The sequence below is a fragment of the Sturnira hondurensis genome, unplaced genomic scaffold, assembly GCF_014824575.4.
Source record: "Sturnira hondurensis isolate 20B ecotype Veracruz unplaced genomic scaffold, ASM1482457v3 Scaffold0007194, whole genome shotgun sequence".
NCBI lineage: Eukaryota > Metazoa > Chordata > Mammalia > Chiroptera > Phyllostomidae > Sturnira > Sturnira hondurensis.
Window position 1 is genome coordinate 1 of NW_028079825.1, and position 19,843 is coordinate 19,843.

At 47.0% G+C, this 19,843-nt stretch overlaps 1 protein-coding gene across 2 annotated transcripts; it reads right to left on the reverse strand.

The window, feature by feature from the left end:
• Window positions 1-1,721: 1,721 nt before the first annotated feature.
• On the reverse strand, window positions 1,722-17,740 carry LOC118990522 (histone-lysine N-methyltransferase PRDM9-like). 2 transcript variants are annotated; one of them, XM_037051118.1, is made up of 9 exons: window positions 17,670-17,740; window positions 16,579-16,689; window positions 15,274-15,320; window positions 12,677-12,833; window positions 11,964-12,101; window positions 11,493-11,764; window positions 11,017-11,084; window positions 9,609-9,802; window positions 1,722-5,683 (listed from the first exon to the last, which is right to left on the reverse strand). In XM_037051118.1, the coding sequence occupies exons 4-9, from the start codon at window positions 12,765-12,767 to the stop codon at window positions 4,062-4,064; spliced, it is 2,385 nt and encodes a 794-aa protein (XP_036907013.1). In that variant the 5' UTR covers window positions 12,768-12,833; window positions 15,274-15,320; window positions 16,579-16,689; window positions 17,670-17,740; the 3' UTR covers window positions 1,722-4,061. The 2 variants fall into 2 exon arrangements, with proteins under 2 accessions (XP_036907013.1, XP_036907012.1); XM_037051117.1 differs by lacking the exons at window positions 16,579-16,689; window positions 17,670-17,740 and having other exon boundaries at window positions 15,216-15,291.
• Between the last annotated feature and the right edge of the window lie 2,103 nt (window positions 17,741-19,843).

Sequence of the window (19,843 nt, forward strand, 5' to 3'; positions counted from 1 at the left end):
GATGAACAGAGAGCTCTAACTTGCTGTGTTAATTGGTGTGCCTTCTGGATTACGGAATAATGGGTGGTTTTATTTTCTGTATTTTCCAAACTCACTTTTTCAAAACAGTAACTGCATATCATCAGGAAAAAAAAAAAACAGTTTCCATCAAGTGTGAGAGTCTGCAAAAGATCTTAATGTACAAATTTCAAAATGTTACAGTTTTCTCCAGGTGATGAGATTAACAATCTTACTGGAAAAAAGTATATTTTTAAAGATTTTATTTATTTATCTTTAGAGAGGAAGGGAAGGAGAGAAGGAGAGAAACATCAATGTATGGTTGTCTCTCATGAGTCCCCCGCTGGGAACTGGCCCGCAACCCAGGCATGTGCCCCGACCGGGACTTGAACCGCGATCATGTGATTCGCAGGCCTGAGCTCCATCCACTGAGCCACACCCACCAGGGCTAAAAAAATATTTTTTAAAAAAGCTTTCTTTAGTAACTTTTAAGAAGTCTGATACTTGATGATAGCATCTGTGGGTAACATACCTTCCCAAGGGCAGCTCTCAGAGGCTGGGTCAGGAACTTTCCAGAGCAGTTAGGACCGGGGCCAGAGCAGGGGCCAGACCAGGGATAGACAGGGGATAGACAGTCTGGGTGTCAAGACAAATCTGCCACATTTCAGAAAGGCTTACCTGGCCCCAGCTTGGAAGGCAGTGAGCTGGTCTGTGTTCGTGGCTGACCATTCTGGCGAGTAACCCCCTCAACAGCCCAGCTGTGGTCCCCAAGCCAGCCCACAGCCCCCTTACCTGGGTGGCAGACAATCAGAACATAAACCTGGTAGGGCTGACCATAGCTGTGGTGGCCACAATAGTCACAGAGTCAAATGTGTGATGGACGCAGGTGGCCATGCTGTCCTGTTGCCTTAGCCACTGATGTCCTTTTTGCCCAAGGACTATTGACCTGCCCTATTCAGGTCAATCACAGTGTCATATGGAGGAGTTGGGAAGCCAGCAGGTGTGGCTTAGCGTGACCTTGGATGTACACCAGGTGTCATGGGGACAGGACAGGGATTTCAGCTGCTTGTCAAGGGCAAGAGACTCAGAATCCAGATGTCAGGGTGCACTCCCTTCTTGGATCTTCTTCTTCAAAACAAGGATGGAGGCGGCCAGCCACTGACTGGTGGGCAGGAGGGGTGTGTAAACACTCAGCTCCCTGCACAAGGTGGTCTGAGACTGTGGGAACTGTGTGAGCAAGGCTGAAACAAAAAAGCCTGTTTATGACTTAGCTTTGAGAGCTGCACACCATTTTCACAACACAGATCAGCCCAGTTGTATGAAGGAGGGACTGTACAAGGTTGGGGTGACAGCATGTGGATTTGAGGGACACCTTGGAGGCTGACAGCTACAATAAGGATGTGGTTTGCTGCTAAAAGGGGAGGGAGAGGGAACAAACCTGTCTGCTCATCTTGAATCACTAAGCCTTCTGGGAGAGCTCCAGGGTCTGTCCTGGTGACGAGGTTGTGAGCATCCCGTGGCAGTCTGCGGGTTCCCCTCCCGACTGTATTCGGCACCAGCCGCTCTGCCAGCTTTACACCAGGACTCTGCCCCTCTCCCCTGGCCCATGCTGAAAGCCACAGAATATTGACTTTATGGTCTTCTCTCTGGGCTGTAGTGGTGGGGGAGAAACAGGGAAGGTAAACAGAACCCAAGAAATACACCTTCCTTTAAAAAAGCATGAAAGAAAATAATAGTGGATATTTATTATTGAAATCCACAGAGTTCATGTAGACACTCTTCACAAGCCTGGCACTGGGAGGACAGAAAGGTCATCGTTCCAGGTCAACAGTGTGACCCACCCTGTTCCACCTCAGCAGGAACAGGGTGGGTCACGCTCAGGTCTCCCTCAATCAGAACTTCTGATGAGGTCCTCACTAATTAATTGTTGACCATCTCTCTGTATATTGAACTGAGCTCTGGTTCTAAGAAAAGTGTGACCTGTGGGAGCCGTTGGCACCCTTGCTTATGCAGATGTAGATGTTTACCCTGTTCTCACCCTGAGTCTCGCTGGACTCCTACTGGGAGTCCATGGGAATTTTGTGCTCTTGTGGACATTATCTGTGAATGGGTGGCCAGGGATGACCAACATTGTGCATGTCCATTATCCCATCAGACTTCACAAACAAAAGTTTAAAGATGCAATAAGTCATAATTTTGAGATGGTGTCAGTGGTGAATGAAGCCCTGTGGGGCCCAGGTACAAGGAGTGCATGACAGAAGTTTCTGTGTTGCGGGCTTCATGAATGCCACATGCAGACCGGGTGCACCTGTCACAGGAGAAACTGGGTCCTTCTTGCCAATGCAGTAAAGGATTACAGATCAGCAAGTCCATTACCGTGCAAGCAGGGTTTATTAGTGATACATTCTCATGGAAAGGGACAGGTCTTGCTGAGGTGGGGGACATGACTATGCAAACATAGGTATATGTGAGGTGGGGGTGGGGGGTCTGTTAGCCTGAATCCTTATCTTGCTTCAGACCCCACTTGGTCATCTTGTAAAATAGATCCATGACAGGAGAGTTAAAGTTGAGGCAGTTACCCAGTTACCTGTGGGCTCTTTCTGGAAGCACTAGGGACCCGCTCATAAAACAGACAGTGGCCAGAGGCAATTAGCCATATTTGTTTTACGGGTCCTTTAGTGCTGTGGACTCCCTCCCATCTCCTAGGGCTTGGGATGAATAGTTTCAGAGCCTTTTTTTTTTTTTTTTGCCAGACATTGGAAATGAAACCTAGAATTTCAACATGTTAACATGGTGTTCCTTGTGATGTTAGACCATCTGGTGATAGACTTGGACCCGGCTCAGGACTGCCGAGTCAGTGGGTGACACACGTCTTCCTCGCCCTCCCTGCCTTGGCTCACCATCTATCCTAACACCCCAGTGCAGGCAGGTGCTGTTTCAGTGTCAGTTCTCAGCAAGGGGTGGCCGAGGGTCTTGTTTCACAGGTCACACTCAGTACCACCTGCCTGTGTTAAGGAGGCTCTGAGGCTGTGCAAGGTCAGTGGGAGGGTGATGACCTGGAAGGAAACACATCCCCTACCTCAGGCCTCCTTCTATGGGCAGCTGAGTCTATGTGGGGAAAGCAGTGGGGTCTGCTCATATTCTGAATTTGGCTACAGACCCCTACCCTGTCCTCATCTTCCTTTGTCCAGCACTAAAGACCCGGAAGACATAGGCACTGAAAGCTGTTCAGGACTTGTGATCTCAGCGAACCTCTTTCCAGATTCTCTTTGTGCTGACTCAACTTTGAATGTCAAACCGAAAGGCTGGAGTTCCCATTTCCATTGTACAGACTAGAAGGCAGGCAGAGAGAAGTTGAGAATCTTGCCTTAGGTCACACAGCTGGAGGAGACAGAGCTGAGACTCACACTAAGTATGGACTGATGTGGAATCTGTATGCTGTGCACCAGCAAATGCTGACCCTAAAGGGGCAGCAAGGAGAGTGAGGAAGACCAGGTGCCCAGACTGGGCCAGGCTCACGTCTGTGCACAAGCATCATCCCTCCCTGCCATTCACCTCTGAGGCTCCAGAGGTTGTAGGAAACCAGAAGAGCCAAGAGAAGCCAAGGGAGGAGGGTAGGGAGCCTATTAGGAGAAAAGCCCCCACTTCCCAGGAGTCCAGGGAATTCCCTTCACTGATGCATCTGTCTCAAATCCCTCTCCCTGGGCAGGAACCAAAATAGAGTGACTAAAGACATGCATTTGCAGGAGTTGAATTTTTGTGGCTGAGAGTACCAGATCCTTATGGCTCTTTCGGGACCCTCTGCTCTGTGATGGGGGAATGTGGGATGTAGGCTTCGTATTTGTAGGGAGACAAACCATTTTATAATAGGTGGTCAAAAAACCATGAAGGAGACTGGTGTTGTCATCCCCATATCACTTATGTAACTGTTTGTCCATCTCATCTCTTGTCATGAAAGTGGAGGGTTTGTTTAACCAGTTACTTCTGTACTAATTACAATATTGGGGAGAGTAAGGGGCCCTAGACTTCCTATGGCTATTGATATGCTACTTATTGCTAATGACTCATTCAGTCCACCCACATAGGGCTTCTTCGGAGTGTGTCCTCTGGTGTCTGATGAAATGTGACTTCCGTGTAAAGCCTCTCCCACACTCCCTGCAAACGTAGGGCTTCTCCCCTGAGTGTGTCCTCTGGTGTTTGATGAGATCTGACTTGCATGTAAAGCCTCTCCCACACTCCCTGCAAACATAGGGCTTCTCCCCTGAGTGTATCCTGTGATGTGTGATGAGATGTGACTTCCGTGTAAAGCACTGCCTACACTCCCTGCAAACATAGGGCTTCTCCCCTGAGTGTGTCCTCTGGTGTCTCATGAGAACTGACTTCCTGGTAAAGCCTCTCCCACACTCCCTGCAAACATAGGGCTTCTCCCCTGAGTGTATCCTGTGGTGTGTGATGAGATATGACTTCTGTGTAAAGCACTGCCTACACTCCCTGCAAACATAGGGCTTCTCCCCTGAGTGTGTCCTCTGGTGTCTGATGAGAGCTGACTTCCAGGTAAACCCTTTCCCACACTCCCTGCAAATGTAGGGCTTCTCCCCTGAGTGTGTCCTCTGGTGTTTGATGAGATCTGACTTGCATTTAAAGCCTCTCCTGCACTCCCTGCAAACATAGGGCTTCTCCCCTGAGTGTATCCTGTGATGTGTGATGAGATGTGACTTCCGTGTAAAGCACTGCCTACACTCCCTGCAGACATAGGGCTTCTCCCCTGAGTGTGTCCTCTGGTGTCTGATGAGAGCTGACTTCCATGTAAAGCCTCTCCCACACTCCTGGCAAATGTAAGGCTTCTCCCCTGAGTGTGTCCTCTGGTGTTTGATGAGAGCTGACTTGCATGTAAAGCCTCTCCCACACTCCCTGCAGACATAGGGTTTCTCCCCTGAGTGTGTCCTCTGGTGTCTGATGAGTGCTGACTTCCAGGTAAAGCCTTTCCCGCACTCCCTGCAAATGCAAGGCTTCTCCCCTGAGTGTGTCCTCTGATGTCTGATGAGAGCTGACTTGCATGTAAAGCCTCTCCCACACTCCCTGCAGACATAGGGCTTCTCCCCTGAGTGTATCCTGTGATGTGTGATGAGATGTGACTTCCGTGTAAAGCATTTCCCGCACTCCCTGCAAACGTAGGGCTTCTCCCCAGAGTGTGTCCTCTGGTGTGTGATGAGATGTGACCCATCACTGAAGCCTTGCCAACACCCTCCATGCTCAATCGTTACAATTCCTGACATTCCTACTTTCACAAATAACTTGCCTGTGTCCTCTGAACTCTCTTTCTGGCCTCTGTGGGGCTCTTCCTCCATCATTCTCTCATGCTCACTAGAGCTCGTCATTTGTTCTTTGGAAGGTTGGAAAAAGGGTCTTGAGATTCTCCTCTGACTGATTCTTTCTAGCAAAGGTTTGGACCTTTCTTTGACCTCTTGACCTTCAGCTTTATCATTCCAGGTGTGCGTACTAGCATGTTGCTGCTGCCAATTCTGATCCTCTGGACAGGGTTCCTCTCCTTGCAGGTGTTTTCTTGCAGATGTTCCCAGGAGAGTCTGAGAGGGATGATTGAGTTTCATATGTTGGTCGAGGAATTTCTGAGTGGAGAAGGCCAGAGAGCAGGAGGGACATGGGTGCACCTCTGGCTTTGGTTCCACTGAAAGAGAAAGGTTTGGTCAGGGCAGATGTTGATGAGAATGCCTGGGCCGTATGTTTAGTCTCCTGGTAAGACCTGCCCCATGAATTATTCTTACTGTGGTGATAACACAACCTCTGTCTCCCACAGTGTCCACTCGCCGACTATTTTCCAGTTTATTTTTATGCAGTGCATCTTCTTCAGACATCCAGAAACCCCAATCAAGGGGCTTTTCTAATGTTGCCCAGACTAGGGGCTTTTGAGGAGCATGAGAGGCCAGTTTACTCCCCGTGTGGATGGAGTTGCAGTGACCTTTCTTCCCATCTGTAGATATCTTCTAAGTCATGTTACAGAGGAAAACCACAGGCCCCAAGTAGGAATTGTTTCTCTCAGTTTTCCAAAATAGTAAAATGAAATGTCCTTCCTCAAGTGTCACACCAAATACTTATGCTTCATCTCATTTTGTGTTAGCCCATTTCAAATACACGAAGAAGACCTGTTTCAAAATATTTCAACCAGCCCTGGCTGGTGTAACTCAGTGGATTGAGCGCTGGCCTGCGAACCAAAGGATAGTGGTTTGATTCCCAGTCAGGGACACTTGAGAGGCAACCATACATTGCTATTTATCTCCCTCTCTCCTTCCCTTCCCCTCTAAAGATAAATAAAATATTAAAAGCATCTGTCTGATCTCCCTTCTTACCCTCTGTGCTGAGAGGAGACCTGAATGACCCTCAGCTAATTCAACACCGCACCTCTTTTCTTCCCTGCACTAGCTGTTCCCTCTGCCTGGCATCCTCTGCCTGCAGATATTTTTATAAATGTTATCTCTCAAAGAGCCCTTCCAGGGACTTCCAGCCAAGATGGAGGTGTAGGTGGAAACACTGTGCCTCCTCACACAATCAAGTTTAAAGACAACAAAGTTTATTAACAAAGATGCAACCAAAACACATAAATTGAACTGTATGGAAGTCCACAACAACGAAACCATTCAGCCAGACTGGTAAGAAGGGCGGAGTCAGCGGCTGGTGGAGTAGAGTTGGGCAGGCAAAAGAGGCAGGATCGACCCAGGCACGCAGGCGGCAGTTGGTGGATCCCAGGTGCGGGGTGGCAGCGGGCAGACCCAGTGGGGGTGCAAGGTGGCTGACTGACCGCAGTCACAAATTTGCCCGCAGATAAACGAGGCGGAGAAGCAAGCAGTGAGACAGACCACTCAGGCTAGGGCCCCAGCGCCAGGAGTTAAAGCCTGAAAGCACCAATTGGAGAAACTTTCGGGGTCGAGGTGTCTGGAAAAGCTCCCAGGTTCAAGGAGAGTTTGTTGGAGAGACCCACAGGGTCCTGGAGGGTGCACAGGCCAACACACCCAGGAGCTGGCACCAAAGGGGCCTGGTTCACCCTGGTGAACACCTAAGGCTCTGCCCCTCATACATAACAGGTGCAAACAGACCAAACATTATGACTCAAGAACAGCTCAAAGCCCCAGAGCCTATAATTCTAAGTGACCAAGAAATAGCCAGACTTTCAGATGCACAGTTCAAAATACTGGTGATCAGGATGCTCACAGAATTGGTTGATTTTAGCCACAAATTAGAGGAACATATGAAGGCTAAACTGATTTAAATGAAGGGAAATGCACAGGAAACCAATAATGATGGAAAGGAAACTGGGACTCAAATCAAGGGAGTGGACCAGAAGGAAGAAAGAAACAACCAAACAGAAAAGAAGGAAGAAACAAGAATTCAAAAGAATGAGGAGAGGCTTAGGAACCTCCAGGACATCTTTAAATGTTCCAACATCCGGATTATAGGGGTACCAGAAGGGGGAAAGAAACAGCCACGAGTGGAAAACTTATTTGAACAAATAATAAAGGAGAACTTCCCCAGTCTGGCAAAGGAAACAGACTTCCAGGAAATCCAGGAAGCTCAGAGTCCCAAAGAAGTTGGACCCAAGAAGGAACACACCAAGGCACATCATAATTACATTAGCCAAGATGAAAATGAAGGAGAGAATCCTAGAAGCAGCAAGAGATAAGGGGACAGTCACCTACAAAGGACTTCCCATCAGACTGTCAGCAGATTTCTCAAAAGAGACCTTACAGGCAAGAAGGGGCTGGAAAGAAGTATTCCAAGTCATGAAATTCAAACACCTACAGCCAAGATTGCTCCATCCAGCAAAGCTTTCATTTAGAATGGAAGGACAGATAAAGTGCTTCTCAGATAAGGTCAAATTCAAGGAATTCATCATCACCAAGCCCTTATTATATGAAATGTTAAAGGGACTTATCTAAGAAAAAGAAGATAAAAAATAGGAACAGTGAAAGGACAGCCAACTCACAGTTACTAACAACCATACCTAAAACAAAAGCAAACTAAACAGGACAGCTAGATCGGGAGCCGAACCATAGAAATGGAGATCACATGGAGGGTTAGCAACAGGGGAGTGAGAGGAGAAGAAGGGGGAAGAAGGTACAGAGAATAAGTAGCATAGATGGTAGGTAGAAAATAGGGGAGAGGGCAAGAATAGTATGGGATATAGAATCTAAAGAACTTGTGACACATGAACATAAACTAAAGGGGGGGAATGGTGGGGGAAGGGTGTGCAGGATGGAGGGGAATGAAGCGGGGAAATGGGACAACTGTAATGTTATAATCAATAAAATATATTTTTTTAAAAAAGAACCCTTCCAGCCCTGGTTGATGTAGCTCAGTGGATTGAGCTCGGGCCTGCAAACCACACGATCGCATTTTGATTCCCAGCCAGGGCACATACCTGGGTTGCAGGCCAGTTCCCAGCAGGGGACTCAAGAGAGGCAACCATACATTGGTATTTCTCTCCTTCTCTTCCTCTCTAAAGATAAATAAAATCTTAAAAAGAAAAAAAAAAAGAACCCTTCTAGGACCACCTGCCACAGCACACCTCCCCTCACACTGATCCCTAGGCACTTGTCCTGGATTAGTTTTCTCCACAGCACTAACCACTGTGTCGTGTCATGCACACGCAAGCACGTGTGTCTGGGTTCCCTTCCTTCACCCGTCAGCTCCTCAAGAGCAGTGATTCTGATCTTCATGTTTATCTGTATTTCCAGGTCCCAGGACGCTGTGCACCTCAGAGTAGGATCTCTCATCATAATTCACTAAAATGACAAATGAATGTGCCCTGCCTGAATGGTGTGGCTTGGTGGGTTGGGTGTGGTCTCACAAACTGAAAGATTACAAGTTTGATTCCAGTCAGGGCACATGCCAGGGTTGTGGGCCAGTTGGGGACGTGCCATAGACAGCTGATTAATGTTTCCCTTGCACATTGATTTCTCTTTCTCCCTCCTTTCCACTCTCTGTAAAAAGAAATAAAATCTTGTTTTAAAAGATTTATGTATTTATTTTCAGAAAATGGGGAAGGTTGGGAGTGAGAGGGAGAGAAACATCAGTGTGTGGTTGCCTACACATGCCCCCTACTGGGGACCTGGCCAAAAACCCAGAATGTGCCCCAACTGGTAATCAAACTAGCAGCCCTGTGGTTCACATGCCAGTCCTCAGTCCTCTGAGCCACACCAGCCAGGGCAAAATATTTAAGAAAAAATGAATGTCTATACACAATAATGTTTTATTTAGAAATACGGAGGAAAATTAAGAAGAAACAGCTATAAAAGTGTCAGAAAAACTGCCTTGGTGAGAGAACTGGTTAGTGCTTGAAAACTGGTTTTTTTTTCTTCTCTCAGTCTTTCAGTACTATATGTGGTTGTGTATTTTGTTCATGAAATATTTAAAAATAAAAACATAAAAATTTTGCCTAAGAGTCAAAGGCATATGAATGGATTGTGAATTTCTGAAGCAGGTGATTTGAAACTTTACTGACTTTAGAGTGGACTTTACTCTACTTAAGAGTTGGATCATGAATATTTCTATGGAGAATTCTCTCTTTTCTTTCTGTTTTGAAGAACAGTGGTGCCCACCTCTCCCAGCGTGGAGCTCACTCTTCCACTTGCTGCCCCACTTGCTGCCCAGCTCCTGGCCATACTCGTCCCCGAACCACACCAGCAGCTCACAGCCCGGTCTGACAACCCGGCAGGTTCGGTAGAAAATCTGCCTGTGGTATTGAAAGGCCACCAGGTTCTGCTCTTCATCATCCCGGGCATAGTTCACATACCTGGGATTGAGGCAGAGGAAGGGAAAGAAAACCACACTGATGAATTCCCACTATCTGTCAGGATCATGTCCAGCTCCTCACTGATTCTTAAGGCTCTCAGGCTCTAATGCTCTTGGAAAACCTTCTGTTCAGTGTCTGAGTGTCTGTCGGCGTGTCATGTGAATTCCTACCTCCAAGTCCTGCTTGCAGTGTTCATCCTGCTTAATACCATTTTCTCAAACCCAGTTCTAGACTTAACCTCCACCCTGACTGGCCATAATATCCAGTGATCTCTGGCTTCTCCAAACTCTAAATCAAGTTGTCTCACACCAGAGAACCTCGTCCTTTGCTAATCTAGGGCTTTGCTACCAAATTAGTTCACTAATTTTCCAGTACAGAGCCCACATGTGTTTCTTCTGAAGCGGCATTTCGCCAACCCCCCTACACTTCATTTAGGGTACCATTCACTTGCCTGCTCAAGGTTACCATAGAAAATTGGAGGTCTTTTGTCTTAGTAAAATAAAATAGAGTGATAGTTGTTGATTCATATTCTGTTAACCCTGACAGAAGAGAGCCCCTCTCAGGACAGGGGCCCATGACCGTTCCTCTGCAGGCCTCAGAGCCCAGTTCTAGTTTGAAGTGAGGCTGGGATGGTTTGCTGCCCTCACAGGTTTAGGCAACCCTTGGTTTGTGCTATCTTGACACTGTGCACGTCTTGGAAATTACAGTTAAATGTTTCTAAAAGCAACTGTTTTATGTCTGTCTGTGAGAAGTCCTTCATAAGGACATGGGTTGTGTGATCCATTTAAGTAATGTATCCCTTCACCTAACCTGGGATATAGCAAGTGCTTAATCAATGTTCATTTGATAAATTAAAGTGTAATCCAGTGTCCCTAGTGTATCTAGACTCTTCAAAACCTTTCCAGCATCTAGATGGTGTCTAGCAGAGAACTTTATGTATATATTTTTAAAACGTATTTAAGTATTGTTCAAGTACAGTTTTCTGTCTTTTATTCCCATCTCAGCCCACCACCCGGTAGAGAACTTTATATTTTGAGGACATATGCTATACTTTCTTCCAAAAAGTCCCCTGAAATGAAAGAAGACTGTATGGAGAAAAAGAGGGGAAAAAGGATTGAGGGAGCCCACTGAGGGAGGCATGGTAAGAGGGAAAGATATATAGGCTTGTTGGGGATGAGAGTCCCCTCTGTCACCCAGAGACCTGTTGACCTCACCTCATCCAGTTGGCCCAGGATCTGTCCTTTCCATCCACATACTCATAGCAGTTTCTCCCTTTGGCGATCTGTGTTTCAGAAAAGAAATTGAAGACTTTATTTTTTTTGCAGGGAGGTAATAGAACAATTATTTTATTCTACTGTCATCAAAGCTCTTCCAGCTTACATGGGGATTCAACTGCCGGTTGTGACCACATGGTATTTTTCTTAGTCATCACCTACACATCCGAGTCTACCTGTCTAATCAGAGCAGGAGCCCCACAAGGGGGGAGCCACTCCTTCATGTCTGTACCACTTTGCTCCCACTTACCTTCTGATCCTTAAACAGGAGCTCTGTGTTCATGTGAAGTCCAGTCAGTACACAGAGCTAACCACATCATCCCCTCCATGTCTAGCACATAAGAGGTGAGGTCCCTCCAAGCTTCAGAAGGAATGTGGGAAGCCAGAGGACAGTGGAAGAGGTAAATAGTTCTCACCAGCCAGGAGTATCTGCTCTTGGCTGCCTCTTCATCTTCTGTGATGTGTCCTTCATAAGGGCCAAAGTGCAGACCCATGGGTAAATCAGCTGCCTGATTCCACACTCCAAGGCCAGCCTCAGGGATGCTGGATGGCCCGATTCTCAACCCAGGGGGCAGGGTGAGGGCTGAGCGGTGGGGATGCCCCTTGTCCACTGCACTGTCCTGTACAAATGTAGGGGACCCATGCATAGCACAGCTGTTGATGAAGAAGTTCTGACACTTCTCACAATCTGGAGGCGAGAGCGACAGGGGTTAGGGAAGGTATAGCACATATTCCTGGACACAAAGAGTTTCAGAGGGAGTCTGGCACTCACATCACTGAGACTCAATGGTGTACTCCAGGTCACTAGAGGAAGGGAATGATTTGGGGACCAAAGGACTAGATGAAATTATTGTATCATAACTTGCTTCTTAGTGAGGGTCACTTACAAAGGTAGTCATCATCCTGGGGCTCGGTGACCTCTTGGTACACACAGTCCTTTCTTTCTTGTAGGTTGTACATCTTCACGTCCATCTCCTTTCTCCTGAGATCTGAGTTGAAGGCCAGGTGAGCAAGGTTGGTGGGGTCTGGAGTGTTAGTTCCCCTTTTGTCAGATACCACAATCTGCTCTCATCAAGTGATTTCCTGTCCTTCTGCATACTCTGGTATTTTACTCTGTTATCTATTAGTTCAGAAGACTAAGATTGCACACTAAAAACAGATGACTGATTGAATTTTAGTTTCTAGATCTTCCCATTACCAGTCTTAACTTGCCAACCTTTAATCAGTCATAAAATATTTATTGAGTGTACTTTGTGTTAGGCATTGAGTAAAGGCCTGGGCACACAATACCAATAAAGTGTGGTTGCTACTATCACAGATGGACTTACTGGACAACTTGCATGTGTCAAATGATTTAAATTTAATTTAATGTTTTCAAATAATATATGAGTGATGTTTCCTTATCTTCTCTTTACACATTGGCACTCAGGAGCTCAGAGAATTTATAGAATTTGCCCAAAGCTCCATTGCTAACTTCAGTCTTAGCTTAGCCCAGCTTAAATCCAGGCCCATTCAAAATCCTCCCCACATACCTAGGTCAACTTATCAGCCCTTCTATAGGACTTAGACAAACTAAAGTTTCCAAATTGTTTTTCCTTACCTGATTTTCGTCCAGTGAGCTTTCCAAAGGCACATGCTTCTCCAGGAGGGGACACTGGTTTCTGCGCATGCTCTGAGTCACTTGCAGTCATCAAATTTGCTGTTCCTGACAATTCCTTCAAACTATATTCATTGCTTAATGGCACCCTGGATGTTTCCTTCAATATAAGTCACATATTAAAAGGTAACATGTATTTAATTTTTTAAGGCTTATGGTACATTTTACATGCATGTCTTTGAAACTTCAACCCTTGGAAACACCCAGGGAGTATGAATATTAGAGGGTATAGAGCCAAGGTGGGTAATGAATCCAAGATTAGAACTCATGCCTTATGGCTCTTTCCTTTCTTTCTTTTTTTAAGATTTTATTTATTTATCTTTAGAGAAGAGGGGAAGGAGAGGAGAGAAATATCAATGTATGGTTGCCTCTCGTGAGTCCCCTGCTGGGAACTGGCCTGCAACCCAGGCATGTGCCCTGACTAGGAATGGAACTGCGATCCTCTGGTTCGCAGGTCTGTGCTCAATCCACTAAGCTACACCAGCCAGGGCATTGTGGGTATTTTCTTTCAACTGTCTGTATAATATTGAGAGTGAAGGATATTTGACAGAGAATAAAGAAAGAGTTGGCAGAAACATATCTAGACAATAAATAAAAAATGGTGACAAAATTTGCAATACCTTAGAAAGAATATCTGTACTTAGGTTAGGTGGTTCCCACCAATTCTGTTTGAATAAGGCTGTATCAGTAGCTAGTTGTCTTCAGTTTGATGATCTCTAACATGCTAATTTTCAATGTTAGAGTGAATATACAATTAAATAATGCTCACCAAAGTGTTCTGTGAATTGTGTAATACAGTGTAAATGAGATTACAGTCCTGCTATCAATTTACTTACTCCTCAGCTCTCTCCGTATTTCACATCTCACAGAAATTACCTTCAGCGTTCATTGATCATGTTCTAGTTTAATTTGTAATTGTGAAATCATTTATTCAGCAAACATTTGGGAGCTCTAAGGTGCCCTGATCTGGGCTTGTGACCTCTGAGAAGTCTCAGGTACGGACCAGCCCCTCAACAGCTCACACTGAACAAATTATTCTAAACAGGATGACAGTCGCCTCATTAGAAATCAGACAAAGCTGTTACTTCACCCTATGGGGGGATTTGAAATCAGTTCCAGACAGATGACTTTCTGTTGAATAGTGTGTAACCTATATGAAATCCTTAAGTCATTTTATTATTTGTTATTTTGCAATCATGAAACCTGAAGCTCCTCAGGGGTGGGTGATGCTGTTTGATTAGAGTGGGAGGCTGTGATCCTGGACATTTTACATTCTTCTTCACCTGGGACCACCCACTGCACCAACTGCCTACACATTGCACGCTTTCCTTAGTCAGAGGGTCTTAGTGCATTTCTCACTTCAGCATAGCAGAGAAGAACTTTGGTTGAAATCGTCGGTGAGATGAATGATGTAATGACATATGGATAAGACAATGTAAACTTTAGAAAACTATGAAAGTTTATTTTTCTCATTTTTAAAAAAGATTTTGTTTATTTTCATGGGAGACAGAAAGAGAGGGAGAGAAACACTTGCCTCTTGCAAGTACCCCAACTGGGAACCTGGCCAACAACCCAGGCGTGCGCCCCGACCAAGAATCAACTTGGGGACCTTTTGCTTTGCAGGATAACACCCAGCTGAGTCATGCTGGCTAGGGTCAAACAATGAAAATTTTAATGAGTTCGTAAGTGGTTTAGAGAAGCAACTATGGATTAGACTGCACTACCACAGATACTGGGATCTTAGACATACAGTCAAACATTTCTGTATCTCTGAAAGCTCACTTCCCTCATTGTAAATGGTGACAGTCATAGTACGTACCTCATCTGGGTGTTGTGATGTTTAAGTGAGTTTATTCACATAGAATTCTTAAAGTCTGAAACATTGTGAGAATGAAGCAAATGGTAGTTACTATTGTTGCTGTAGTTCTTAACTATTAAGATGATGATGAGCCCGGGCTGGTGTGACTCAGTGGATTGAGCGCTGGCCTGCAGACTGAAAGGTCACCAATTCCATTCCTGGTCAGGGCCCATGCCTGGGTGGGGTACCAGGTCTCCCACTTGGGGGAGTGTGAGAGGCAACCTATACAGGTGTGTCTCGCACATGCTTCTCTCCCTTACTTTCTTCCTTTCCCTTCTCTCTATAAAAATCAATAAATAAAATGTTTTTAAAAAAGATGAGCCCTGGCTGGTGTGGCTCAGTGGATTGAGCACGGGCCTTCGAACCAGAGGATCGCGGTTCGATTCCCGGTCGGGGCGCATGCCTGGGTTGCAGGCCGGTTCCTTGCAGGCCAACTACCAGCAGGGCATGCACAAAAGGCAACCATGCATTGATGTTTCTCTCCCTCTCTCCTTTCCCTCTAAACATAAATAAATAAAATCTTTAAAAAAAAAAAAAAGATGAGAATGTTGGACAATGAATTGAGAAGACCAAGAAAGGAAGGCAGCAGTTCCTAGGATACTTTCTGCATTTTCCCATTCTTACCTGCATTTCTATCCATGAGGAAAATTTTCTTGTCAACAGGATTTTTGGAAATATTGACCTTCTGGTGTTTACTGTGCTCCCTGCTGAAGGGCACCCAAGGTTTCACTGAAAGATGATGAGAAATCAGTGTTTTGGTTGGTAACTGTTCCTAAAATCTGGAGATTCTTTTTAGGGACACAGAACTGTAAATGAGAGTAGTGCAAGAACAACCCAAGGATGGTTGGAAAATGTTTTCTGAAGTATCATGAAGGCCTAGGCTTCTATTGGGGCCATCCGCTAATTTCATTAGAATGATAAAAAAATAGACAAAGTTTCTTCTACACCTCCTCCTATGTTCATAGAGCATCTATTACATTTATTAAAAAATAAATTGAGCCCTGGCTGGTGTAGCTCAGTGGATTGAGCGCGGGCCTGTGAACCACATGATTGTGGTTCAATTCCCAGTCAGGGCACATGCCTGGGTTGCAGGCCAGTTCCCAGCAGGGCACTCACAAGAGGCAACCATACACTGATATTCCCCTCCTTCTCTCCTCCCCTTCCCCACTAAAGGTAAATAAATAAAATCTTAAATAAATAAATAAATAAATAAATTGGCCTCTCCTGAAAAAAATGTAATAAAAGTAACTGCACAGAGACTCCATGTCTTCAACATAACCCTTTCCCTGCTGTGTTGTCTTCATTCAAACTGGCCTTGTCCAGGCCAAGGGCACTACCACCCCCCTCGTCTCCTTTCTCTGGTATCCTCCCCTCTGTGCACATACTGGCCATCCACACCCTTCCTTATCATTACACTCTGGTTGGTATCCACAGTCTGCTGATCACAGGAACAGAATTCCAGTCAAGTTAAAGATCACATCTTGACTTCAGCTGTATTTCAACCTGGGACCCATGAAAGTGGACTGACCCCACCAATCAAACACTCATGATACAGGACGGAACGGCACCATAGCCGATATCAGGAAATGATACAGTAATCACCCATTTCTGACCCTGGCCCTCTCTGCAGCTCCATCATCACCATGTTAATACTGCTCCCCGTCTGTCTCCATGCAGGCCATGTGGCAGCCAGTTATGGGGACACTCCTCACTGCCTCTCTCTCTTGCAATGACAACTCCTCTGAATTTCTTATTCAGTTGTATATTCTTATACGTTTACTGGTTATTAATGTGTCTATAAATATATAAGGTGATTTTGCACACATGAAAGTTTACAGGAATAGCCCCTCACTGTACGATACACTGTTCTGCATCCTGCGTGTCCGCTGGACAAGCAAACCCTGTCCCCTGGTTATGTCCCGAGATGCAGCCTGACCTACACCAGGTCCGTGTCGGGAGGGCAGCTCTGCCGCCTCCTGCCCCTCACCTCGCTGCCCTGGAGCCCATTCTTCATCAGCGTCCTCAGGGTCCTCCTCCTGGAGCTCGGTGGCCTGCCTGGTGTGGTGACGCAGAAAAGCTGGTCCAGGGGCCCTGAGACCTGGAAAGAGACGAAACCTTTGTCTGAAAGCAAACAGCTTGGAGGAGGAACAAGCACCAGGAAGCCCGTGGGACTGGCCCCGACGGGATGGGAGAGTCTACAGCGAGTTGTGAGCGCTGCACCATCAGCACCAGCCCTGCTCTGACATAGGAGCAAATTCCCCATCGGTGTCCACGCAGGAGGGAGCTGCAGGCGGATGGAGCTGCCAGAGCCGGGGCCAGCCCCGCAGCCCGGCGGGTTCCCCAGGCCCCTGCGCACTCGCTACCTGGGCCGGCGAGCCCGTGGAAGTTCCCCTTCACATTCTGGTACCAGCCGTTCTCCCCGTTGGCAGGGCGCCCAGAGAGGGGGCCGTGGGCCTGGATGGGGACCCACCGAGCCGCCGGGGCGGGGCCTTTGTTCCCGCCCTTCCCTCCAGGGGCCGCCTCAGCGCAGCCCCGGGCCTGTGGCGGCGGCGCCGGGAAACGCGCTTGTCCCGGGAAGGGCGCGGAGTTGCACCCGGGGATCCGGTGAGGCCCGCACAGGACGCAGGCGCGGTCCCTGGCTGACCGCGTCTCTCGGGCCGACAGGCTCGGGGTCCCTGAGGACTCGATCCCGCGGCTTCCGGGCTGAGGACGCTGATGGCCTGGGGGGAGGGGAGGGTCAGACCCCGGCGGCGGCGGAGGAGACTCGGGGCCTCTCGTCGAGGGGCTTCCGGGTCCCCGCACGGAGTTCGTTTCCAGGACGACGGCATTTAGCGTCTCTGAGTTTGGGGAGACTCGGTCTTTCCGGGCGAGCTGCACGTAGGGTGCCCCGAGCTGAGGGGAACTGGGGTTTTCGGGCTGTTTGGGGGTCTAAGCGTGGGGGTCCCCCGGGTTGGCGCACGCGGACCCCTCGATGCTGAAGGGATTCGGGGCCCCTCGGGATGAGGGCATCGGGGTCTCTCAGGCTGGACTTTGAAGGTCTCGGGCTAAGGGCTCCACGCGGCAAGGCTCCCCGCTTACCGGTCAGTTCCCGGGGGCCCCTGCTGCGCTGCCCACCTCGGACCTGCGTCCTCTCCGGGCTCCCGGGCTTTCCGCCCTCGGAAAGGGGGAAGGAGCTGGGTAGGGGGTGAGATTCCTACCTGGATAGCCACGTGCGAGATGCGGCCCAATCAGTGCTGCGATCCCAGCCCTGCTCACCAATGAGCGGCCAGAAGAAGCTGGAAGGGCGGGGCAGGAGGCGGGGCCCCTTGGGTTCGGGACTGGCCCGCGGAAGACCCTCCCCGCCCCGCCCCGCGGGGATTGGCTGCTCTGGGTCTCCCGAGAGCCTGTCACACAGCCTGCAGCGAGGCTTGGAGGTTTCCGTGGCTAGTTTTCCAGCGGCTGGAGGAAACCCGCTCTGCAGGGGCTGGATGATCTGAGCCCGGGCCGGTTTTTAGGGTGGATGTGGCCCTCCTGCCGCCTGACAAAGTGTCTTGGTTCCACCAGACTGTGATCAGGATCCCCAGCTTTCTTCTAGGCCCGTCCGTGCCCCCTACTCTTTCTTTTCAAACCCACTTTCAGCTAGAGCTGCATAAGCAGTGAGGACGAGGTCAAGACTGCATTGCATTCCGTGGAAACTTAAGTCAGTAAATTCTGACCACACATCCCAGAGGGCTCAAATATTTAAACACAACAAATGACATAATCAGCATACTGGAAAACACACTGGGAGAATTTCACATCTCAAAGAAGTGACGTTATGAGTAATAGGTATGTTTAAGTAACTCAGGTGTAAAAAAGTTTCAGAAATAGGGAGACAAGATAAAACCAAACAACACTAAATAAATTTAGAAGTATCGGAAAAACATTCAAATATTTTGCATAAAAATAACACGTCAAATTGGGGGGCAGTGGTTTGTTTAGCTGCTACTGGCTTCCACAGGATAAAGTGGGAAGAGTGTTTCTGGTCCCTACCTCGTTTTGAGCACGTAAATATAACTTGATTTCCATGGACTGGAAATGCGCCAACTAACTGTAATTATTACTGTGAAACTGCAGGAAGGGAAACCTCACTAACGTGGAGTTGGGGATAGGGGGGTGCTGTCACGTAGCACCGTCCAGGGTCAATTACAGGAAAGATGGTCTGTCACAGGTGCCAACACGAAGATGGTACCGTGTGCTCCCAGGAGAAACTGATTCCCCAGCAACTCAGCCACAGAGAAACCATCGTCATCTTAAACTGAGGATTTTCTGTACTGCACTTTCATTCAAATTACCCCTCCCAATGTCCTCTTTTTTTCCCTGTAAAGTAACTTTCCTCTCCTTTACTTGTGGAACTTCCCTGTTACTTTTGCTACAGCTTGTTTGCCCTAAATTGCATTTTTACTGTTTCTGAATAAACCCCCTATCTGCTGTTAAAATAACGGACTGCTATAGTTTTAAGGTCACCATAGTTTGGTGGCCCATATGGGGATCCAAAGGACTCCTGAAATCTGAGGCTCATGAGCAAGCAGGTGCAGTGTCCTTGCTCTGAAAGACTCTGGGAAGGGTCCTTTGGTGCAGACTCTCTGGTGATCATTTTAAGAATAGCCATCCAGAAACAACATCCTCATACTCTCTGATTCAGAAATTGCACTTTTCAAAATTTTCTCCTAGTAGCTGTGTCCTGGTAGTTCAGTTGGTTAGAGTGTCCTGCCTATATGCCAAGGTGGTCAGTTCATTCTCTAATCTGGGCACATTCAAGAAGCAACCAATGAATTAATACATAAGCCAAACAACTAACTCTCTCGCTTTTTCAAATTAATAAATGCAATGCAAAGAAAAGCATTAAAAATTTTTCCTACTTATGCTTCCTTGTGTATGAAATGAAGTATATTCAATATATTTTATCTAACACATATAATAACAGATATAATTTTAAAGTTTTCAGTAGAAAAATTTGTTAAATTATGGTTTGCTCACTTTATGAAATATTATAAAACATTAAAAATGGGTGAGAATATATGATATTTCATTAAAGAAATAAAACCTAATAAGGTGGTTCTAATGGATTTTAAAAGAGAATGACTTCTAAATAATATTATTATGTGAGAAAAGTATCCTGCAAAACAAATTATGTTTAAAAAAAACCCAGGCAGAGGACGTGCTGAGAGGAGACACAGGGACTGTTCACCGGATTAGGTCCTGGGCAACGTGGAGGGGAAAACTTGCTATTC

Bases quoted from the DNA above. Each gene is read 5' to 3' on its own strand.
- LOC118990522 (XM_037051117.1), bottom strand. The intron at 9,803-11,016 runs GTGAGGTCAACA...CCTCAATCCCAG, and splicing joins TCCTGGGCCAACTGGATGAG to GTATGTGAACTATGCCCGGG. The intron at 5,684-9,608 runs GTGGGCACCACT...TTTCTCTTTCAG, and splicing joins TGAGCTCCACGCTGGGAGAG to TGGAACCAAAGCCAGAGGTG.